The following is a 23,944-nucleotide window of genomic DNA, read 5'->3' as shown; positions in this document are numbered from 1 at the left end:
GCTTGGCCGTCCCCATTCTCCATCCAGGCCTGGCGCCCAGTGACAGCAGCACAGCAGGCCAGCGGGGTCAGTGCCAAGCTGCTGGCCGACAGCCCTGAGGCTCTGGGGGAGCATTCCGGGTGGTTCTTGGAAAGCGCCCTGCCAGCCAGAGCCCAGGCAAAAGCTGCGCCCCGCTCTCCAAGGCTAAATATTTGCCCCCACGCGAGGTCCTCCTGCCCTGTGTCTGCCTCCCACGCTCCATGGTCCCAAGACCCTAGGGGTCTCAGGCCGAAAACTAATACCTCCCCCAACTCCCTGCCAGGGGAGCAGGGGCCCGGGTCAGAGGCGACTGCACAGCCCGCCCGGGGAGGAGGAAGGGGCAGGGGTCGGAGGGAACCCCCCCCACACAGACACTGGACTAATGGCCAAGCCTTGGCTTCCGGGGGACATCACGCTCCTGGGCGCCGTCCTTCCACGAACCCAAGCCAGGACACCGCTAGACGCGGGGGCCCGGCCCAGAGCGCAGAGCCAGGGCAGCGGCAGACCTGCGCCACCCGCCCCCACCCCGCCCCAGGCAGGCAACAGACGTAAAAGTCCGACAATCTTTTTATAAAACACGTGGTGGGGGCTTGCGAAGGCGACGGCGGGACGTGGCTCCGGAACGTGGCGGGGCGCGGCCGGGAGTGCGGGGGGGGGGGGGGGCGCGGGCTACACGAAGATCTGGATGCGGTCGCGGATGGGCTGGCGGCAGATGGGGCAGGCGCTGAGCGCGGCGCCGCAGGGTGCGCACGCGCCGTGGCCGCACTGGAACACGAGGCGGATGTGGCTGTCAATGCAGATGGGGCAGGTGATGCGCTCCTCCATCTGCCGGTAGCGACTCTGCAGCTCCTCCACCAGCTGCCGCGGCGGGCCGGACGCGGGGGTCGCGCTGGCCACCTCTGTGCCGTCTGCGGGGGGGGGATCGGGGTCAGGGGCAGGGCGGCGGCGGCGGGACGTGCGCACAGACGCGGGCCGGGCTGAGCCACCCACCTGGCCGCAGCTTCTTGCCGATGACCACCTGGCATCTGATGCACTTCTTCATCCTGCGCGCGCACTCTGCGGGGGGCGGGGGAGGGGAGAGGAAGCCGGAGCCCGGTTGGGCGGGCCCAAGGGGACCGGGGACATGCCCCCCGGCCTCCCGCACTCACCCTCGCACACAGTGCGGTGCTGGCACGGCGAGAACAACACCAGCAGCGCCAGCTCCGAGCACACCAGGCACTCGGCGGCCTCGGGCCCCGACGGCGCAGCCACGTGCAGGTTCGTCACGGTGTTGGGGGTGCCAAGCACCAGCCTCGGGCCCGGGGCCGCACCCCCGCTGCCGCCCGCGTGCCTCTCCCTGCGGTTGGAGGAGGGGGCTTGAACGGGCCCGGGGCACCGGGTCCCGCCCCCCACCTCGCCGGGCTCACCGGAAGCGCTGCGCACAGCCCTGCAGGGCCTTGAGTACACGGCCCTCAGCGGCCAGGTCCAGCGGGCTGCGGCCGCGGTGGTTGGCGTAGCTCACGTCGGCGCCCTCCAGCGCCAGGAAGCATGCGACCGCCGCTCCCACCGTCAGCTCCCCGCTGCCCGGGAGGCCTGAGGCCTGGAGCTGGACGGCAGACACAGGCAGGCCGGTAAAGGCAGGCCCTGGGCATGCAGGAGCCTCTCCCAGCACCCGGCCCCCGGGGCTTCAGGGTGAGGCTGCTGGAACAGGAGGGAGGCAGGTGGCCAGGCCAAGCGCCCAGCCAGGGAACTCCGGGGTAGGGGCAGAGTTCTGATGGACCCCACCCTGCCCTGCTGTGTGTGCCCTATCCTCTCTTCCCAAGCCGGCCAGCAGCACATCTTCTCAGGGAACCTGGGCCACTCTGCGGTGACTGAGGTCACAGAAAACACCTTTAGCAAACCGCAGTCCCCTGGACTCACCCACCCCCAAGAAGGCCTGGCTCCCTGGTCAGACACCCACAGTGGAGGTGGCCAGTCCCTCAGGCCCCACTTCTGGCCTGCAGCCAGGCTCTCTATCCCACCTCTTCAGTACCCAGATCCACACTTCCTCACCCTGGACAGCAGCTGCAAGGGCCCTGGGTCCCCCCCGGCCCCATCTGCTGCCAGGGGCAGCAGCTGATGACGCTGCAGGGCCACGTGCAAGGCTGTGTCCCCTTCCTCATCCTCGGCGTTGACACTGCAGCCCGCGTCCACCAGCAGCGGCACCAGCCCCACATGGGCCTGCTGCACGGCCAGGTGCAGGGGGGACTGGAGCTTACGGTTGCGAACGTTCACATCGCAGCGGCCCTGAGAAGAGGTAAAGGCTCAGCCCAGGGACCCCAGGTCAGCCCTGGCCCCCGAGGCCCTGTGCTGGTCCACACCTCCCGGATGAGAATCTGGGCCACTTCCCGGTGGTTGTTGAGGGCAGCCAGGTGTAAGGCTGTGAAGCCATCCTCCTTCTTGGCGTCCACCAGCTGTCGTGCCCGAGCTAGAATCCTCCTGACAGCTCTGTGGGAGCAGGGAGACGTGTCTGGGGTCCGGAATGGCCTCAGTGTCCCAGCAGCACCACGGAAGCTTGGCCACCAGGTGCACCCACCCCACACTCACAGCGTGTGGCCCTTGAGGGATGCGTGATGCAGCAGGGTGAAGCCCTGGCTGTTAGTGGCCGTGACATCAACACCCGGCACCTCAGTGAGGACCTCCACGATGCCGCTGGCGCCGGCGCCCGCCGAGATGGCACAGTGCAGAGGTGTGTCCGCGTGTGCATCCTGCCGGCAGTGGTCAATGGTCACCCAGCAGGAAGGTAAATGCCACTGTATCCTTGGGCCCAGGGGTACAGCCAAAGGACTCCGCACTTACAGGCAGGTTGACGTCACAGCCACGTTCACAGAGGACCTTCACCACCTCTAGGAAGCCCCTCTGCACAGCCACATGCAATGCTGCGCTCCGGGTGCTGTTAAGAGCATTGGCCCCACACCCGGAGCTCAGGAGCAACCGGGCAGCCTCAGGCTGGTTCCTGACAGAAGAGGAAGCAGGAGGGTCCTGTGCCTACTGGCTGGACCTGCACCCCAGCCCCCACCGTGTCCCTGCCAGGGCCTCACCCCAAGGCTGCATAGTGCAGCGCCGTATTGCCCTCATCATCTGCCAGGTCCATGCCCGCTCGTGCCTGCAGCAGCAGCCGCACCAGCTCCACCTGGCCTAGGTAGGCGGCCACCTGCAGGGCGGTCCTGCCCTGGTTCTTGGTGTCCACCTACCAGGAGAGCCAGCAGGTCAGTCCCCAGCCCTCCAGCCCATCCTTGGGGCAGGCCAGTGGAAGGGAGGATGGCAGGTAGGGCGAGTATCAGGGCCTTGCCTGCTCTGGGTGCCGCCTCAGCTGGTCCAGAGCCCCGGCCATACTGCCCAAGGCCACCTCCACCACCAGTCTCCCCGGGTGCTCCAAGTCACTCTTCTGGGCTCGAAGCTTCTCCAGGGCAACACTCAGGAAGCCTGGGTGGGGCAGGGCTTCAGTTACGTGGAGGCCAAGGGCAGCCCTGCCTCCTGCCGGCCACCCAAGGTGGGCATACCCACTTTTGTTCTCCCTGGCACGTTCGGCCACATCCAGGTTGGCATCCTCCTCAGGCCGGTAGGCCACCAGGCAGGAGGGGCTGAAGGTCCACAGCTGACCACCGACTGCCACACGCAGGTTACCGTCTCTGAAAACTTTCACCACCTTCCCAATGCGGCCCAGGGCCTAGGTGGGGAGAGAGGATGGTCATGGGCAGATCTCCCACCAGGTGAGAGAGGTGGGGTGGGGGTGGGATCAGCAGTACTCACGGGGGCCATGTCATCTGTCCACTCGCCATGCCCAGCCTGCAGCCGCTTCACTGTGTCAAGGTCATCGATGACCCGTACCACATCGCCCACCCAGAAGGCATTGTGCTGAGTGAGAGAGAGGGGCACATGAGGGGCACCCCCAAGCATGTGTGGCTGCCTACGGAGCTCCAAAGGACTGACAGGCGTGAACCTGACCCCAGCCCCCATCTGAGAGCTGGATGAGGGCCACAAGTGACCAGGGCAGCCCTGGGTGGCCAGCCCCAGAGCCATGGGAGTGACAGCCATAGAACTGGGCAGTGGCATCCAGACCAGACCAAAGCTGACATGGGTGAAGGCCAAGGCAGGCCTGTCCCTACACACTGACAGAGGAGCAGACGGCATGGCCAAAACTAGTCTGGACCAGCCCAGGGGGTGGGGGTGGGGCCCTGGCACAAGAGCCGTGGGAGGCGGGGTCAGGAACCATTCCTCCCCCATCCCCAAGCCTTTCCTGGCCACTTCTCCACACCTGTGCCCTCCCGTCTGACTCCTGACACCCCCCAACCCCCAGGCCAGGACTCCAGGTCCAGAGCCAGTGAGAGGGGTATAAGCCCCCAGCCAGGGCCCCCAACCAAACCACCCTGCTCCCCAGCAGCACTCACTATACCCAGCCCTGTGCCCACTGCCTGGTTAAGTGTTTACCCTCTTCCTCAAGGGCCTCCCCACCAGTCCCACATGCTCCCCACACCACACCCACCAGGACATTTTAGAAAGTCACCTCCCACCTCTAATGTTGCAGTGGGTCCCTCAGGCCAGGAGGAGAAAGGCCAAGGCCTGGGCTGCCAGCCCCTGCCTGCCCCAGCACCACACTCTCATGACTGAGTCCCCTCCCTGTGTAACTCAGGCCCTCTGGACCCCATGAAGCCCTCCCCTCTTCCTTCAGGGCTGGAGAAGGGCATTCCCAGAGCTGAGCAGGTACACAGACGGGGTGCAGAAGCGAACAGTTGGGGCTCAGCCCAGCCCCCCATGCACCTTGGTGAGAGCCCCAGGGTGGAAGGTCCAGCGGGTCTCACGGCCGAACTGCACACGCACATCCCCACGGTCCGTGATGCGGTGCACGGTGCCCGTCTGTCCGATAAACTGTGGCGGGTCACGGAGGCTGTGGCTGGGTGGAGCGGGAGGGCTGGGGGTCCAGAGGACACAGGGACAGGAAGGGCACAGGGGGCTCAGCGGGTGGGGCGGCTCACCTCCGCCATCCTGGGGTTCCACCCGCCGTGGCCTTCCTGCATCTCCCTCAGGATGTCTGTGTCCAGCAGACACTTAACCTTGTCCCCGTGCTGGAAAGGCTGGCTGTCGGCACTCACCCTGCGCTGCAGCTCTGCTGGCTTACCTGGGGGTGGGCGACAGGCCCCCTCCTCAGTGGCATCCCGCCTTGGCAGCATCCCCCACCCCCGGCCATGTCACAGGTCAGTCCCCACCAGCACTGCCCCAGGACACAGCAAGGGCAGGAGGGTAGCTGGGCAGGCAGGGTGCCATCCCTGGGACCCCTACCAAGCCTCGGGAGGTGCTCCTTGTAGTAGAAGCCACCAGCTGCCTCGTTCACACACTTGAGGTCCACCTTGCCCTTGTGGCCCACACGGTACACATTGGTGGTGCCATCAGCCCACGTCACACTGGCCACACTCCGGCCCGTCTCCACATCCCAGCCACGGATGTCCACCACTCGGCCCAGCTTCCCTTCCCCTCCTGGGGAGACAAGGGCCCCATCGCAGGCTCAGCCTGTGCCAGGAAGCTTAGCCACAGCCACCGGCAGCCCAGACCCTCACTCACCATCCTGCGAACCCCACTCCCAGTCAGGGCCCCGCACCACCTTCGCCCCCTGGAAGATGCCCCTCAATGGGATCCTCGGGAGGCCCTGGCGGGGACTCAGCGTGACCCTGCAAGAAAGCGAGTGGGCACTGGACCATGCGACAAGCAGGGCAGTAGTGCGAGCCCTCTGGCCCACCCAGTTGTTGCCCCAGGATGGCTGGCCTGGCAGGTCATTGTCCTCCCCTAGGCCCCTTGCAGCATGGCCTCATGCTGTCCCTCCACACCTGGTACCTCCTAATGAGCCACCTGCTGTCAGGGTTGTCCCCAGAGCTCAGTGCATAGCCTGGCTCTCAGGGTACAGCTCGGCACAAAGAAACAGAAGAACCAGTAACACGGGCTCCCCCAGAGGTGGCCACAGACCGCCGACCCCTGCTCCCACTCTGGGCAGCAGGTGGCTGGCACTGAGCATGCACCACTCCCTGCCACGTGTGAGACCTTGTAGGTGGGGTCTCGGGGCATCTAGACAGCCACCTCAGCCCAGGGACACCTCCCAGCTTCATCCACTGCCCACCCTCAGCGAAGGAGGCCCCCTGCAGGCCAACAGCGTCTCCCCAGCTGTGCCTCTGGGTTAGTTTTAAGCACCGGGTGCCCAGGGCTCCCATGGCAGACACTGGCCACACAGCCACACACAGGTCCGCTCAGTGCTCCCTCCTCCTCCACCCCCACAGGGCCACTGCCAGGACAAGATCCTGCACACAGCACCCACCCATGCAGACCTGCTCTGATGGTTGGTTTGGGTTACCCTTCCACAGGGGGTGGGGGTCGGTGGCGACCGCCAGGCCTCTGTGGTGACCCCGACCTTGGCCACTCCTCCAGGAAGCAGCTCAGAAAGGGCTTCAGCCACAGCCCGGAGGGGAATGCCTCCCCACCCCCACCACTCCAGGGGGCCAAGGCCTGCTCAGGCGCATGCTTGCTTGTCCCAAACCTGGGGCACGGGCAAGCTGGGAGGCGGTGCCACCAAAGCCTCGAGCCCTCCAGAGCAGCACACGGCCACAGGGGCAGCGGGCAGAACTCACGGGCGGGAGTGGGCTGTCTCGTAGCGCTCGAAGGCGTGGGTGAGGTCATGCTTGTTGTGCATGTAGCACTGCGTGCACAGGTCGTAGTCGAAGCAGACGCGGCACTTCCAGCGCATGCCTCGCAGGCCGTGCTTCTTGCAGCAGTCGCAGATGATGTTGGGGTGGCGGACGCCTGGGGGCAGGGCGGGGTCAGCGAGTGTGGACCCTTTAGCCCCTCCCCCCCACCACCACAGCCGCACACACCGATCTGGGCGTTGTCATAGAGCAGCAGGTCGTGGGCACCCTGGTAGCCAGCGCGGTAGTTGGTGCGGGTGCCGTGGTCCCACTGCACAACTACCGTGCGGTCGGGGGTCGAGGGGCTACCATGGCGGCCGAGCTCCACCACTGTGCCCACGCCGCCCTCACCGCCATCCTGCTGGCCCCACTTCCAGTCCACGCCGCGTACCACACGCATGCCCACCTGCACACCTGCCTGGGGGTCTGGGTCCATGGTGGGCAGGACTGCTCCGGGACCTGCAGGCAGATGGTACCCTCAGGCCACATGGAGAAGGCCACACAGGCTCTCACCAGTTCTGGGAGGGCTGCCAGGGAGATGGGGGAAGGGGGGGGGGACACGTCTCGGAGAGCTAGGCAGGGAGGGGCATGAGGGCATGTGCAAATGCCCTGAGGCAGAGAGAAGCATGATAAGCATGTGTGCTACAGCCCAAAGGAGGTGCACCTGGCCACTGGCCAGCAGCAGGGGACATAAGCTGCAGAGATGCAACATGGCACCTGTCCTGAAGAAAAGGTAGGACCCTTCTTTGGAAAGGCCCCTCCAGCCACTATGAGATGCTGTGGTGAACACAAGCAGAGGTCCAGGGGCAGTCCTAGAGAGAGGCCGGTGGACCCCCAGGAACAAGACTTGGCAAATACCCAAAGAGTGGCCGCCTGTGCTCAAAGATCCAGTTCTGAGTGGTCGGCAGAGTGGGCCATCAGTACACATTTGTTCTAAAATTAATGGATTTGGGACACCCAGGGGGCGCTCAGTCGGTTAAGCATCTGCCCTCAGCTAACAATCCCAGGGTCCTGGGATGGAGCCCCACATCAGGTTCTCTGTTCAGCAAGGAGTCTGCTTCTCCCTCTCCCCCAACTTGTGCTGTCAAATAAATAAATAAAGCCTTCACAAAAACCCAGACTCTCTCATGCAGCCAGTTGTTAAGTGACACTGCGCTGATGTCAGGAACCAGTGTGTGCAGGCACCATAGAGGGCTTGTCTCTAGAGCATATGGGGAACTCAGATGGACACAAAGCAGGTGACCCAAGAGTAAAGGGGCATCTGCCCAAAGACTGATAAACACAGGTTCCGGCCACCAGGCCACTGCCTCCGAGTGGAACGCTGCCCTAGGGCAGTGGACAGTGCCTGGGGTCACTCAGGGCCCCACTTCCGGGGTCTTCCCTAGAGAACTGTGACCCACCCACTCCGGATTTGTACCAGAGGGCAGTGGAGGCTGTGTACAGAGCAGCTCTGATCCCATGCCCTTCCAGGTGAACTGGTCATGAGATGTGACATATACCCTGGGAGCACAAACCCACCACGCGATGCATGGGCCAGCTCCGCAGATGTGCAAGGAAGGCCGCCAGGTGCCTGCTATCTGAATCCATTTATGGAAAGTACACAAACATGGCAAGCAAACTCAGGGTGACGGCAGCAGGGAACCTGCTGGAGGCAGCTCCAGGGACTCTGGGACCCAGGGACACAGTATGTCTTGACCTGGGTGCTAACTACGTGCCTATTCACTTCGCAAATCTGGATCCCCTATGACCTGGGACCTGTGTTAGATGTGTTTCTTCAACAAAGTTTTTTAAATTAATGACACAAATAGATTTGAGTAACTGTTAAGAGAGAAAGTCAACAGGACTTGCAGAGGACCCAGAGACTCCCCGATAGTAAGCGAGCAATCAGCACACCATTTCTGGACATGGTCTGCAGTGTTGCCAGCAGGGCTCTGAGGTTGGAAAAGGAGCTAAAGAGCAGACAGGCTCCTTCCAGCTCCCATGAGTGCCCAGTGGTCCCGTCTGGCCAGTAATATGGAGGAAAACCACTTATCACGCCTCTACTTAGGCCCCTCTCCAGGGTCCTGGGTCCTGCCCCACCCCCAAATCTGACACTCACCATATCACAGGCCTGGCTCCCTCAGGAAACACTGCCAGCCAGCTAAGGCCACAGGTGAGCAGTGAGGAGGGGCAGTGGCCAGGTTTTGCCAGGAGCAGGGGCCGAGCCCCACGGGCCCTCTGACATCCACCGTCTGCCCAGGTCCACGGCAAGACCCATGTCCAGCACAGGATAGGCAGGGAAGGGGCACTGCCCATGGGGCTGAGCCTCAGTCCATGCCCAGCCTGGTGTTTGAGTCAATGACCACCTCATATTCTCAGGGGTATGAACCACACCTAGCCAGCTCCGTCTGCACATTCTCCTCCCTCCTGGACGGGTTCCCTATGGCAGCTGCTGCTTCACCTTGTGCAGGCAGTACCTCTGGGGCTTTCACAGAAGCAGGTGGATGTCTCAGGACAAACCTTTCCAACCCATGGACTAATTATGAGCCTTTCCTCAAAGAAACTCCTCATTGCTTGTTCATCTCGAGAGCCTCACCTCTTGGGTCACTTGGCCTCCCCGTACTGCTGCTTCTCAGCCCCCTTCCCTTCTGGTCTCTGGCCCCTGCTAAGGCATGGCACCTGGGCCTGAGACCGCTGCAGGCTCCGTTACCAAAAACTTCTCTCTTCCAGAGCACAGCCAAGCCCAGGTCAGCCACAGTATGGACGCCCCCCTCCCCCTCCGAGAATGCCTGTGACTCTTAAATGCCAGCAAGCTGCAGATGAGGGGAGGCATCCTGTGAGCTGCACCTGGGCAAGGAGGTACAGCAGGCCCTCCACGTGTGGCCTCAGCCACCTGCCTGGTGCCTGCCCATTAGCAGCTGCTACAGACATCTGACTTGGACAGAGCAGCACAGCCTGAGCTGGTGGCCTGCTGGCAGCGTGGTGGCATGCCCCTTAATGCACAGGTCCGACCCCCTACCCTGCCTTCCTCTGCCGATCCTCTTCCATGCCAAGAACCCACCAGAAATGGCAGCACTAGGCAGGTCACACTGGGCTACTCCTTGCTCTCCCCAGATGCTCCTGCCGAGCAACACTCAGCCAGCATGCATCTCGTCCCAGGCAACCACAAACCTAGACAAGTGTGGGCAGACAGGCCAACTAAAGATCCCTGATGGCAAGAGAAGCCCATCTGCAGAGCCCCAAGACAGGCTCCACACAGAAGTAAAGGACTCAGAGCAGGTAAGGACCCAAGTGGCATGAGCCATTCTAGGGCCAGGATGGCATGCCCTCAACCTGCCCAGCTGGCCACACCTGCCTGCCCACTGCCCTTACACTACATGATCATTTCCAACAAGACATAGGGGGCACGCCAAGGAGAATGAGTTGTAGCCCACGCTTGGCCTGGCTCTATGGCCATCAGCAAAAAATGAGGTGCGGGGTGGAAGAGTGCCCAGAAGTTTCTGTGAGAAGCCAGGACTGGGCTTTAGCCCACAACAGTGCCACGTGAGGCAGCAGCACAGTCCAGCCTGTAGCAAGAGGTGCTTCTGGCCAGCCTCCACTGCATTCACACACAATCAGTTGTACCCCATGCCTAGCAGGGGAACTGCCAGCCTTCCCAGGGCTGTTCCTCACAGGAACCCAGAAACCTGCGTGGGACACAGTCAGATGGGACCCGCTGAGCCGTGGGCTTCCTGTGGCCCCTCACCTTGGGTACCCAGACCAGCACCCCCTGAGGAAGATGGTGGAGGACAGAGGAGCAGCCTGCTCTGGAGACACCCACAGCCCTAGCCCTGGGATCCCCTTGTCTCCCCTCCAGCACCTGATCCCCACCAGTCATGAGGTCTGCCCTCTGCTTTGGCATCTCCATCCAGCATGGTGGCACCTTGGTTCAGGCCTGACCCTGAACCTCCAACAACCCATTGTCCCTTCCTACATGTCACTATGGGCACAGGGCACTCAGTTCCTGGGCCTCAGAAACATCTCAGCACAGTATCCTAGCACCCTCGTGACGTCGGCCAGGTAGCTTTCCAGGTCTCTCCATCATTCCTTTACACCTACCACTTTGCCTGGGCTCCATCACTGATGTCCCCAGGGCCCAGCACACGCTGAGCATGCCCCATGTGACATCAGGTGCCCACCCCTCCTGGTATTAGGACCCACTACTTTACTTCAGAAGGTCCCACCGGGCTGTGCAGGGAGGAGGTGGCAAGTGGGAAATGGACCAGGGTCAGCAGTCAGGAGGCAGCAACCAAACCCAGAGAGGCTAGAGAGAAAAAAAAGCACCCGTTTCAGTGGGAAATTCACCCAAAGAGTTATTTTTCTTCTTTTACCAGAAATGCTGTCCTCTGACATTGTCCACAGAGCTTATAGGCTGTAGCCCTGCCTAGCACCCAAATCCCTGCAGAGGCAGTCACTACAGATGTTTAAAACCACTCTGAAGCAGGGCGCCTGGGTGACACAGTCAGTTAAGCACCCAAATCTTGGTTTTAGCTCAGGTCGTGATCTCAGGCTCATGAGATAAGCCCCATCAGGCTCCACGCTCACCACGGAGTCTGATTAAGATTCTCTCTCCAAAAAAAAAAAAAAGATTCTCTCTCCCTCTTCCTATGCCCCCCCTCCCCCGCCCTCAACCCCACTGGTGCGTGAGCAAGCAACAGCTCACTCTCTCTCAACCTCTCAAAAAAACAAAAAGACTCAAGACAGTCAGAGCGTGAGGACTCAAGGGACAGATACACGTTAGCAAGACTATAACTTACCTTAGCACACAAACCAGTCTCGTGTCAGCATTCCAGACATTTAGCGGCTACTTCTCGGGTCACAAATTTGACAGCCACCAAGATTTCCTGTTGGAAACTAGCAGCCATGCCGACACAGAACACAGCAAACCAAACAGGCAGCCAGCAAGCAAGTCTGGAGAAAATGGTTTTTAAAAGGCAGTTTTACACTTCTGGTATTTACCACCTCAACCAAACGGGCTGACATCTGGGTCTGTTCTGTTGGGTAATAGTTTTTCTTATCTCAAGGAACTGCCAGCTCTTGGAGGCAGAAGGATTTCCAAAACATACCTTAGGACAGTGTAGAAATAAGAGATTTTCCCTATTTGTGAATATTTTATTGGAAGAACTTTTAAAAGCCATAAAGATTAAATCCCACTTAGCTAGGAAGTTGGCAAATTGCCTTTATTCAATAGAATACAGTTACATGACACTGACACGACATGCAACAGGCAGCGGCCACCCCTTTTCCTGTGCCTCGGGCTGTGCCTGATGATGCTGTTTGAATCAACACCATGAGGGGCACAGTCAACTGGCCAAACTTGGTGAATCACAGGCTCCTGTCATGTAGCAGCTCTGGCTAAGACCAAGGTGGACATCCTGGGTGGGGGTGCAGGGGAGTCTGGCCCATGAGGGACTGGGGTGAAGTCCTGAGACAGAGCCCAGGAAACCCAACGAGGCCCAGCATGAAGACACCTGCCTTCCAAAGGCCTAAAGTAAGTGCAGGGCTGTCATCACCCGGATCTCAGCCCCGAATCTTGTCCCCTCAGGCACCATGCAGACCGGGGTGTCACAGGGGCACCTAAAGCAGATACTTGTTGCACCTGAAGCAACAGGCCAGGAGGGGACCTGCCAGGAAGGACTGGGTTTGCCTGGACTTCCATTTGCCTGCCTCATCCCCAGCCCCACAGGTGCCTATCAGGAAGAACTGTTTGGCACCTTTCCTCATTTCTTCAATCAGTTCTGAACGCAGAGGACTGACAAGCAGAATTATCTATCACACACACACCCTCCACCCCACACACACACTCAAAACAACCAAAACTCCTCTGACAGGACATCAAACAGAATCCAAAGTATGCAACAGCCAAATCCAAACTATCACACCGCAAGCCTGTCAAGAGCTCACCTGTCTGACCGTCCAGTCGCGCCCTCCCCCCCCCCGCCCCCCCTGACAGTACTGGACTGCAGCCCTGATGCCTGGAGACCTGGGGACTGGCCTGCAGCCTTGCTGAGCTTCAGCGCGAGCCCTGGGCCATCCAGCCCTATGGCGCCTGGGAGATGCCAAGACGCACAGTTAGCACGTCCTACAGGACCGCGGCGGGCAGGGCCGACCCGTCCGGTCCCGCGCTGCCCGCCGTCTACGTGCCCATTTCCGTGCCAACACCAACGCGGCCAACGCCGCTCCGGGGCGCCTGCCCCCTGCCTTGCAGAGATCCTCTGGCTCTGGCGGCCTCGCGCCTGCTGCAGCAGCGAGTGTGGGGCGCACAGGGGCCGCAGCGCCCAAGCACCACCTGCCGCCGGGACTGGAGCCGGAGGGCTGGTGGCCCGGGCGCTGCGGACGTCAGGGCCTGGCACTGCGCCCCGACCAAGACTCGCCAGGGGCAGCGTAGGAGGGCCGGGCCGGACTGGGCAAGGAGGGCGCGCACCCCCAGCGTGACCCCGCCCCGCCAGGCCGGGGCCGCCCCGCCTCCTGCCACCCCATCCCCCCCCTGCCTCAGGAAGCGCCCGGGGCCCCGGGGCCAGACCCTAGTGCCCCCGTCGACCCCTCCACTTGCCCGGAAGTTTGCGTCCCGCCCGCTCGGCCCGGGGGTTCGGGGCTCGAGAAGCGCTGAGTCTATCTGCTAGTGGCCTGCTGAGCGGCCTCGGCGTGTGTAGCAGCCTGCCTGCGACCCCTCCGCTGCCGGCCCCCGCCAGGCAGGCCGTTCTGCCGCGCAGAGACCACCGGCTGAGGCAACCGAGGACCCCGAGCTCGGGGCTCCTGCGGCCGCCGCGCGGCCTGCCGGGAGTTGTAGTTTGCAGCCCGCCAGCGCCAGAGCTGGGGGGCGGGTCCGAACCACGACTCCCAGGAGGCCCCGCGGAGGCGGTGACGCACGCGGCCTCAGGGGGCGGGGCGTGACGGAGGAAGTCCCGGCCTCTGCCCGGACAGCGACGGGAAAGGTCCGGGCTCGCCTCCGCGGCACTCGCGAACGGAGAGCGCGTTCACGTAGGACAGCGTGTGACAGGCGTCGTCAAAAGCCGGCGGCTACCTCGGTGGACCCCTCAGCACGCCAAGGGTCCGGGGAGGCGCGGAGCTGAGCAGCCTGGACAGGAAGGAACTGGGCTCCTCGTCGGGTTGGGCGCCGGGGCCCTAGTGCCCCGGAGGCCACCGAGAACCGGGCTTGTATGGGCCGGGCAAAGAAAGTGGGCCAAGCCGCCGGGAGCCGAGGTCAGCGCCGCCCGTACGCTGAACTTGCGGTCACGCCCACTCGCAGGGAGGGGGCGGGGCCCTCCCCGGAAGTGCGTCACGGTCGCGCCGGCATTACGTGGCGCGGCTTGGAGAGACCGGGCGAGGAGACGCGGCCCGTTGCCGTGGAGACGGATGCAGCGGCCTGCAGAGGCGTCCTCCACCCAGAGTCTCTGAAAATCAGTGACACCAGTGTGCGGCTTTGGTTCCGGCAGAACTGAAGCCTCGCAAAAAAAAAAGAACTGAAGCCTCGCGATGAAGAGCAGCAGTCTTGCCGTCGCCCCCAGCGGCACGTCTTTTCGGCCCTTGTACGGTCCGCCGGCCGAAGCCTTCCGGATCTGAACAGAGGCCACTGCCTTGGGGTTCCCGGTGGACACTCTGTGGGCCACCTGAGGCCTGAGCTGAGACCTGAGGCCTGAGCTGTGGGCCCAGTGAGACCTGAGGCCTGAGTTGTGGACCCTCTGAGACCTGAGGCCTGAGCCCGCAGGCCCGCAGTGCCACCGCCCCAGTGGTGGCCCATTGTCACCTCTGCCTGACTGTCCTCCTCTGTCCGCTTCACACGTACCTGTTGTTCTCATGCCAACATCTTTGCTAAGCCATATTTGGTTTTTCCAGACGCTCTGATGTTTTTACACAGGCCTACCGATGATCCTGTGCAGAGGCCCCAACCCTCCGCCTTGTCCCAGTCCCCGTCCCCGTCCCCACACCATGGGCAGGCCCCTCTGGCCTTGCTCTGCGGTCACCCTGCCTGGAATCCGTGCATCTCCCTTCAGTTTACTCTCCCTTCCACTAGCTTCCTGGAAAGGGTCCGTGTCTAGAGTATGTTCTGTGCTCATCTCTGATAGACTGCTCGGTAGACAGTAGAATTCTAGTTGGGAAACGCTTTACCTTCAGAATGTCTCACATAGTACTGTTTGCTTCCCTCCTGCAGGGATGCTATTGAAAAGTACAAACCTATTCTGAGTCCTGGTCAATGGTTTCTTTTTTTTTTTTTTTTTTTTTTTTTTGGTCGATGGTTTCTTCTAGGATCTTCCCTTTCTCCTTGGTGCTCAGAAGTATCACACCAATATGCTTTGATGTGAGCCTTACATTGTCCTGTGTACACATTTCTCTTCATCCTGGAGGCTCTTTTTCTTCCTTCAGTTGGGGAACCTAAAAATTCCCCTCTTGTTTTCCTGTGTTTTTTTTCCTCTCTAAGATTTATTTATTTGAGAGAGAGCACACACACACAGGAAGAAGGAGAGAGAAACCCAAGCAGACGGCATGCCCAGCGCAGAGCCCAACATAGGGCTGCACTTGGGCTCCATCTCATGACTCTGAGATCAGAACCCAGACGCTTAATGGGCTGCACCACCCAGGCAACCCTTGTTTGCTCCTGATGGGATCCCTGTTTCTCAGATTCTCATTGCACTTCTTGGACTAATCCTGTAACTTTATTCTCTAACCCAGTGTTTTTCTGGTAGATATCCTTAAATTTACTGTCCATCTCTTCTCTTGGTTAGTTAACCTGTGATTTTGTGACTTATAACAATAAACATACACTTGGTTTACACCCCTGTTTCTAGCACAGAGCTCGTAAAATGTTTGAACTTCCTAAGTAAAAACAGTCCTAAAGCTCTGTCTTGATACTCATAAAATGCCTCTTTCAGTCACATCTGCATTTATATTGATAAGGTGGTTTTGGGGAATACTTTGTTAACCTTAAAAATAAAACAGTTGTTTTACCCACAAAAAGTGGGCTTATTTGGTAATAACAGAGAATTAACATGGATACCTGGGTGGCTCAGTGGTTGAGCGTCTGCTTTTGGCTCAGGGCGTGATCCCTGAGTCCCGGGATTGAGTCCGCCTTGGGCTCCTTGCATGGAGCCTGCTTCTCCTCTCTCTGCCTATGTCTCTGCCTATCTCTCTATGTCTCTCATAAATAAATAAAATCTTAAAAAGAAAAAACAGAATTACATTTCAGGACACATAAGCTATGGCAAAACTACAGATAAGTCCAGAGAACGAAGGCAGAATTGTTATTTTATGGAGCAAGGGGAGGTTGGGAGGGTTGTTTGAATGAAAGCCCATTGGAGAGAAACAGGAGTTGAGGATGATGATGGTTTCTCACTGGCTGAGCTGCAGAGGCAGTGGATTTCTTGTAGGAGATGCAATGCACATCTTTTCCTATTGGGGCCTGTAATTGACAGTTCTTTCCTGTTGGTGATTCTCTTGAGGAGGCCTTTCTTCCTGTAATTGAGATTGAATGCTACAGCTCCTTTCAGCTTCCCCTTCTAGCATTAGCAGTCCACTTTAGTGAGGTTTTCCTTTATTAGTTTTCACGCTCCTAGGGATGAGCAATGGGGAGACCAGCCACGGGATGAGAGGCTTGGAACTCAGTCTCACCCCCTGACCTCCAGGGATGGGAGAACTGCTGAGGATTGAGCCCATTATCCAATGGCCAACCACTAACCAATCACACTCCTGTTATGAAGTCTCCCAGCAAATCCTCAAGGACGGGATCTAGAGAGCTTCCAGCGGATAAACATGTGAAGGTGTTCCTGGACAAGGCATGGAAGCTCCGTACCCTTCCCCCATCCCTGACCCTGTGCAACAATTCAATCTGGCTGTTCTTGAGTTATCTCCTTTTATCTTAAGATAGTAATATAGTAAATAAAATATCTCCATGAGTCCTGTGAGCCACTTTAGCAAATTAATTGAACCCAAGGAGGGAGATGTTGGAACCTTTAATTTTTAGCCAGTTGGTTAGAGACACGGGTGGGGGTCCAAAAACTTGGACTTTTTGATAGGTATCTAAAATGTGTGGGGGTGATGTCAGTCTGATCCATTAGTCTGTGAGATCTGATGCTATCTCTAGGTAGTGTTAGAATTGAATTAAATAGGATCTTGTTTGTGAAGAAGCATGGTAGGGTCAGAGAAGCATTATAGAAAATGTGATGACAACGTGTTCCAGAACTGTAGAGGGCGTAACCCACCTTGCTGCTGTGCTCCAAGCTGTAGTCTGAATCAATCTAAGTTACACAGAAGGTGAACCTCTGAGATAGAAAATTAAATACATTTAGAAGTTAGAATATGGGATTGAGGTGGTCAGCCTTGGCAGCAATGGCCCTCAAATCCACCGCAATGGATGCAGTTATTCCAGTCCCAATAAGCATCCAAACTGGAGTGCACTGGCTCAAGAATGGATTGACCGAAAAGAAGCTTCAGGAAAGCAAATCACTGTGGTAGAACAACCACTAGGAGTGTTGCCAAATTGACAAGATATATCCACAATGGGATTTGATTCAAACAATCATGGGTATTTTTAAGGAAATTAAAAGTTTAACAATGTGGCAACCAGAAAGAAGAAAGTAGGAGGGGGGCAACTCCCATGCCCCCCTCCCACTGCCCAGTTCAGTCAGGGGTACGGTCAACACCAGGCCCAAAGGACACGGCTCCTTCTCCTGGAGGCAGCAGCATTCCAGACAGCGGGGAATTTGCCCCTGACAACAGGCATGTGTTTACCTGGAGCAATCACAGCTTTTTTGGACCACCCAGTCAATTTTCCATGGGGCCAGTGTATTGACTTTCAGTATGGGGCTGCTTCTGGTCCCCTACAAGGTGAACTTTACCTTCCTTCTTGGTGGTCAGAACCTCCCCAGAATCAAAGATGAAGGCCACCTTGATCAAGGTCCAGCAGTGTTTCCCTCTGGCCTCTCTGTGAATCAGAAGCCCTCGCAGACGGGGACAGTAAAATGTGGGACTCTTTCAGCTTGGATTCAAGAAGGTTTTGGAAAAAAAATTGGGGGGATCCCTGGGTGGTTTGGCGCCTGCCTTTGGCCCAGGGTGTGATCCTGGAGTCCAGGGATTGAGTCCCGCGTCGAGCTCCCTGCATGGAGCCTGCTTCTCCCTCTTCCTGTGTCTCTGCCTCTCTCTCTCTGTCTCTCATGAATAAATAAATAAAATCTTTAAAAAAAATTGGAACATGAGTGGCGCCTGGATTGCTCAGTCGGTGAAGCGTCTGCCTTCGGCTCAGATCATAATCTTGGGGTCCTGCAATGGAGCCCTGTGTCAAGCTCCCTGGGCAGCAGAGAGGCTGCAGCTCCCTCTCCCCTGCCCCCCCCCACTCATTTTCTCTCTCTCTCTCTCTCTCTCTCTCTCTCAAGATTTTATTTATTTATTCATGAGAGACACATAGAGAGGAGAGAGGGCAGAGACACAGGCAGAGGGAGAAGCAGGCTCCATGCAGGGACCCTGACGCAGGACTCTATCCTGGGTCTCCAGGATCAGGCCCTGGGCTGAAGGAGGCGCTAAACCACTGAGGCACCCAGGCTGCCCCGCCCCTCTCTCTCTCTCTCTCTCTTTTTTTAATTGTCTTTATTCATGAGAGACTCAGAGAGAGAGAAAGGCAGAGACACAGGCAGAGAGAGAAGCAGGCTCCATGAAGCAAGCCCAATGTGGGACTCGATCCCAGGATCATGCCCCAAGCCGAAGGCAGACACTTTAACCACTGAGCCATCCAGGCGTCCCCTCATTTTCTCTCTTGAGTGCAAGCTCTCTCACTCTTTCTCTCTCAGATGCAATCTTTAAAAATATATATTAAAAAAAGAAAAAATGGATGATAAAAAGTTGGAGCAAGAAAGAATGGAACAATAATGGTCACAACTGGGGATCCCTGGGTGGCTCAGAGGTTTGGCGCCTGCCTTTGTCTCTGCCTTTCTATCTGTGTCTCTCATGAATAAATAAATCTTTTAAAAAAAATAATGGTCACAATTTTCCAGAAAAAGAAAAGAAGGCCACAGAAGAGGCTGATGGAGGCAATGGCACTTGTTTACCTCAGAGAAGTAAATTTATGGTGCTGAGGAAGACCAAGCCACTGTGGATGTTGACTCTCCGGTTGGAAACTGCACAGGGGAAGTCTCTGTGCATTTCCCAAGAAGAACAAAGGGGACCTGAAGTCACCAAAGAATAGGGATTTAGATGACATCACTGGACAAAAATGCTGCTGACTAGGGGCCTGGACGGCTAGGTCAGCTGAATGTCTCACCCTTGATTTCCGTTCAGGTCATGAACTCAGGGTCGTGAGATTGAGCTCTCTGTCAGGTTGCACACTAAGCGGGGAGTCTGCTTGGGATTCTCTCTCCCTCTGCCCCTCCTGCTTATGAACTTTCTCTCTCTGTCTCTGTCTCTCTGTCTCTGTCTCTCTGTCTCTCAAATAAATAGATCTTTTAAAAAATGCTTTGACTGAAATTCTACTGGATTCCACAGATGAAAAAATTTGTCACATAGGCAAAGGTGTACCCTGCAAGCAACAGAAGCCCCTGTGAAGAGAACACAGCCCTGTGCTTCCCTCACTAGGAAGACGGTTGAAAACAGGAATGGCCAGATCATGTCTCCAGATCTTTGCACCATTCCAGAAGGGTGACTCTCCAGGTAGGGGGCACACTTCTACATCTTTTCCTAAAAGGAAAAAGAGACATAGGGGTCGATCTCTGACATTAAAGCTACATGTAGTAGAAGTAAAAGTTACTCCCTCAGAATTACAATCTCGAGCAGTAGGAGCAAAGATGGGGAAAAGCAAAGAAATCTTGGACCTTCCCGAGAGAGGCAGAGAAGGCACTCAAGAAATGGATGAACCGATTGGTCCAGAGGCAGTAGGAGCTGATATGGGTATAAATTTGATCGGAGTGAAAAAAAAAAATTTGATCGGAGTGGACATCCCAATAGGACCAGCTGTAATGTGAATACCAGCCACCCTTACTTGTCATGAGCACTGGAGAAGGATGTAGATGAGCATGCCATGACACTTAAAACATTCTGTGCGGGGCATCTGGGTGGCTCAGTTGATTAAGCGACCAACTCTTGATTTCAGCTCTCATCATGATCCTCAGAGTCTTGAGATCAAGCCCCATGTCAAGCTCTGCACTCAGTGGGGAGTCGACTTATCTCCCTCTGCCCCTTGCTCAGCTTACTCTCTTTCGAATCTTTAAAAAAAAAATAAAATAAGGAATGCTTGGGTGGCTCAGTGGTTGAGTGTCTGCCTTTGGCTCAGGGTGTGATCCCGGGGTCCAGGGATCAAGTGCCACGCTGGGCTCCTTGCAGGGAGCCTGCTTCTCCCTCCTCTGTGCCTGTGTCTGTGCCTCTCTCTATCTGTGTCTCCCATGAATAAATAAAATATTTATAAATAAATAAACAAACAGATAAATAAACAAATAAATAAATAAAATCTTTTTTAAATAAATAAAATAAATAGAACACTCCATGGATTCTAAGGGCTTGTCTCCATACAGAAGTACATTGTGGCTGTGTACATGAAACCATAATCTTTTTTTTTTTTTTTTTAGTTTTTGGTTTTTATTTAACTGATCTCTACACTCAGTGTGGGGCTCGAACTCACGACCTTCCACTCAGGTCATGATCCCAGGGTCCAGGATGGAGCCACACATCAGGCTCCCTGATCAGCCAGGAGGCTGCTTCTCCCTCTCCCTCTGCCTGTCACTCAGCCTACTTGTGCTCTCTCTCTCTCAGCCAAATAAATAACTAAAACCTTTTTTGTTTTTACTGCAAAGAAAATTTATTTTACATATTGCTAGCTATGAATTTTTGTCATTAGTTCTTATATAAATACCACCTCCTACCACCATCCAAATGGCAAGACCATTTTATGTCCGCATTTCACTCTGTATTTATTTATTTATCTTTTTATTTATTTATTTATTTATTTTTTTAATTTTAATTTTTATTTTTTTCACTCTGTATTTATAAAAAGAATTTGCATGACTTACATAAATGTAACTATCAGTGAAGGTTTAACAATGAAGATGCAATCTAACATCCACAATATCTGATGTTTTGCAGACAGCAATGTACAAGAGATGTACTTTTTATTATCTTTCATTTGAGTGACCTTATTTAAAATATAAATTGATAAAAAATATGTATAAAATATATATATATATAAGTTGATAATTTATAAGTTCTTAGTCTCCTAAGGAGATTTTCAAACACACGTATAGAAATAGAGAGTGAAAATTTTATTTTTTATTTTTTAAAGATTTATTTATTTATGATAGACATAGAGACAGAGAGAGGCAGAGACACAGAAGGAGGGAGAAGCAGGCCCATGCCGGGAGCCTGATGTGGGACTCGATCCCGGGACTCCAAGATCGCGCCCTGGGCCAAAGGCAGACGCTAAACCACTGAGCCACCCAGGGATCCCCCAAGAGTGAAAATTTTAAAGAAATATCTTCCATATCCACAACCTCTTGTAATTTCTGCACCATTTTTTATTCCAGCTGCTTTCCTTTGCCTGCAAGATGGGCCTGGATAAGATGAATGTTTTGCTGGACTTCTTTGATGTCCTGAACTTTCTGTAATTCTTTATCTTTTTTTAATCTATTCATTATAAATTTAGTTTGGCGCTTCTGTTTGATCTCTTCAACTCTCTTCATTGCATCAGTAGTTGTATTCCATAACTCTCACTGGTATTTGACAGGTTCATTTCTACGTTTTTCAAATTCAAATGCATTATCCACTGTAAGCTTTTTACCAGCTGCTTTACGGAATGCTTTAGTCCACCTGACTTTGTGAGGATTACGCTTCTTTTTAAAGTTTTTATGACACTTGGATTTACAGAATCTGAATACCTTGCAATCATTGTGGACAAACACAATGCCGTGGCTGGGGTAAATAGGACCCGAACAGAAATAACACTTCTCAATACACATGTTGAAAGTGTGTGGGTTCCCACTGACCAAATGCCTCTGTGTGTGTGTGTGTGTGTGTGTGTGTGTGTTTCTCATGAATAAATAAACTAATATTTGTAAAAAAATAAAAACGATTTTCTTTATTCATGAGAGACACACACAGAAAGAGAGAGGCAGAGACGACACAGGCAGAGGGAGAAGCAGGCTACATGCAGGGAGCCCAATGTGGGACTCGATCCTGGGACTCCAGGATCATGCCCTGGGCCGAAGGCAAGCGCCAAACTGCCGAGCCACCCAGGGATCCCCAAGAAAATCTTTTTAAAAAATAAAGGCTTATTTATTTGTTTTTTTAAAAATATTTTATTTATTTATTCATAGAGAAATAGGCAGAGACACAGGCAGAGGGAGAAGCAGGCTCCATGCAGGGAGTCCGACGTGGGACTCGATCCCCGGACTTCAGGATCACACCCCGGGCCGAAGGCAGGCACTAAACCACTGAGCCGCCCGGGGATCCCTTATTTATTTATTTGAGAGAGAGAGAGAGAGAATGATCATAAGCCATGGTGGGGGGGATAGGCAGAGGGAGGAGAGGGAAAGAGAGTCTCAAGCTGATTCCCCACTGAGCACAGAGCTCCAACGCAGGTCTCAATCTCATGATCCTGAGATCATGACCTGAGCACAGATCAAAAGTCAGACGCCCAACCAACTGACCTACCCAGGCGCCCCAATATAATGTGTGTTTATATAAAGACAATGGAGATGCCTGGGTGGCTCAGCAGTTGAGCGTCTGCCTCCTGATCACACTCAGGGAGTGATCCTGGAATCCTAGGATCCAGTCCTGCATCGGGTTCCCTGCATGAAGCCTGCTTCTCCCTCTGCCTGTGTCTCTGCCTCTCTCTCTCTCTCTCTCTCTCTCTCTCTCTGTCTCTCATGAATAAATTAAATTTAAAAAGAAAGTGCAGAACAGGGCACCTGGCTGGCTCAATCAGAAAACCATGCAACTCTTAAAAATAAATAAATTAGGGGATCCCTGGGTGGCTCAGCGGTTTGGCGCCTGCCTTTGGCCCAGGGCGCGATCCTGGAGTCCTGGGATTGAGTCCTGCGTCGGGTTCCCGGCATGAAGCCTGCTTCTCCCTCCTCCTGTGTCTCTGCCTCTCTCTCTCTCTCTCTCTCTCTCCGTCTCTATGTCTATCACAAATAAATATATAAATCTTTAAAAAAATAAATAATTTAAAATTTAAAAGATAGTTAAAATGGAACTAGAGTATGTCATAAGAAGCAAAATAAGTCAGAGAAAAACAAATATGATTTCACACATATGTGGAATTTAAGAAAACAGACAAATGAGAAGGGAAGGCAAAATAAGATAAAAACAGAGAGGGAGGTGATCCCTGGGGGGCTCAGCAGTTTAGCGCCGCCTTAGGCCCAGGGCATGATCCTGGAGACCTGGGATGGAGTCCAACTCGGGCTCCCTGCATGTAGCCTGCTTCTCCCTCTGCCTGCTTCTCCCTCTGCCTGTGTCTCTGCCTCTTTCTCTGTGTTTCTCATGAATAAATTAATAAAATCTTTAAAAAAAAAAAAGGAGAGGGAGACGAACTATAAGAGACTCTTAAGTCTAGAGAACAAACTGAAGGTTGATGGAGTCAGGAGTGAGGTAACTGGGTGATGGGCATTAAGGGGAGCACTTGCTGTAATGAGCACTGGTGTTGTATGTAACTGATGACTCACTAAATTCTACTTTTTTTTTTTTAAGATTTTATTTATTCATGAGAGACACACAGAAAGAGGCAGAGACACAGGCAGAGGGAGAAGCAGGCTCCATGCAAGAAGCCCCACGTGGGGCACGATCCCAGGTCTCCAGGATCACACCCCAGGCTGAAGGTAGTGCTAAACCGCTGAGCCACCCGGGCTGCCCTAAATTCTACTTCTGAAGCTGACACTACACTATATGTTAACTAGCTAGAATTTAAATTAAGAAAATGATAATTAAGGTCATACATTAAAAAAGCAAGAATCCCCAGAACATTTACCACAAACAAAATGAAGGGATATGAGCCCTACTAGATGGTAAAGCTTATTCAGATCCAAATAATTAAAAACAGAGTGGAATCCAGAAGCACTGCATGGAATTCCTGTAGTATTAGGGGTGGGCCTCCCCATCATAAATTCCTGAAGAAAGGGGGGACCATTTAATAAAGTTGATTCTGGAGCTTGTGTCTTGTGCCAGAACAAATCCCAAGTTGATCAAAATTCGACCTGGAATAAATAAAATTATGGCAGCCTGGAGGAAACCAAAGAAGAATCCCCCCCCCCCTT

The 23,944-nt window shown here is 55.3% G+C and overlaps 1 protein-coding gene and 1 pseudogene across 33 annotated transcripts; both read right to left on the bottom strand.

Moving 5' to 3' along the window:
- Positions 1–567: 567 nt before the first annotated feature.
- On the bottom strand, positions 568–13,992 carry MIB2 (MIB E3 ubiquitin protein ligase 2). Of its 33 annotated transcripts, none has more exons than XM_072730953.1 (21): positions 13,276–13,969; positions 11,480–11,633; positions 10,892–10,986; positions 6,894–7,163; positions 6,651–6,822; positions 5,596–5,702; positions 5,317–5,511; positions 5,013–5,155; positions 4,798–4,905; positions 3,790–3,894; positions 3,544–3,706; positions 3,329–3,462; positions 3,078–3,226; positions 2,836–2,992; positions 2,584–2,744; positions 2,358–2,484; positions 2,050–2,283; positions 1,425–1,603; positions 1,167–1,354; positions 1,009–1,074; positions 568–926 (listed from the first exon to the last, which is right to left on the bottom strand). In XM_072730953.1, the coding sequence occupies exons 4-21, from the start codon at positions 7,138–7,140 to the stop codon at positions 688–690; spliced, it is 2,874 nt and encodes a 957-aa protein (XP_072587054.1). In that variant the 5' UTR covers positions 7,141–7,163; positions 10,892–10,986; positions 11,480–11,633; positions 13,276–13,969; the 3' UTR covers positions 568–687. The 33 variants fall into 33 exon arrangements, with proteins under 33 accessions (XP_072587054.1, XP_072587058.1, XP_072587051.1 ...); XM_072730957.1 differs by having other exon boundaries at positions 4,798–4,893; positions 13,276–13,967; XM_072730950.1 differs by having other exon boundaries at positions 10,782–10,986; positions 13,276–13,957.
- On the bottom strand, positions 13,599–21,649 carry LOC112926063 (probable ribosome biogenesis protein RLP24; annotated as a pseudogene).
- Positions 21,650–23,944: the final 2,295 nt, after the last annotated feature.

The sequence above is a fragment of the Vulpes vulpes genome, chromosome 12 (genome assembly GCF_048418805.1).
Source record: "Vulpes vulpes isolate BD-2025 chromosome 12, VulVul3, whole genome shotgun sequence".
In the NCBI taxonomy this organism is placed as follows: domain Eukaryota; kingdom Metazoa; phylum Chordata; class Mammalia; order Carnivora; family Canidae; genus Vulpes; species Vulpes vulpes.
This window is presented reverse-complemented; position numbering and strand designations above follow the sequence as displayed.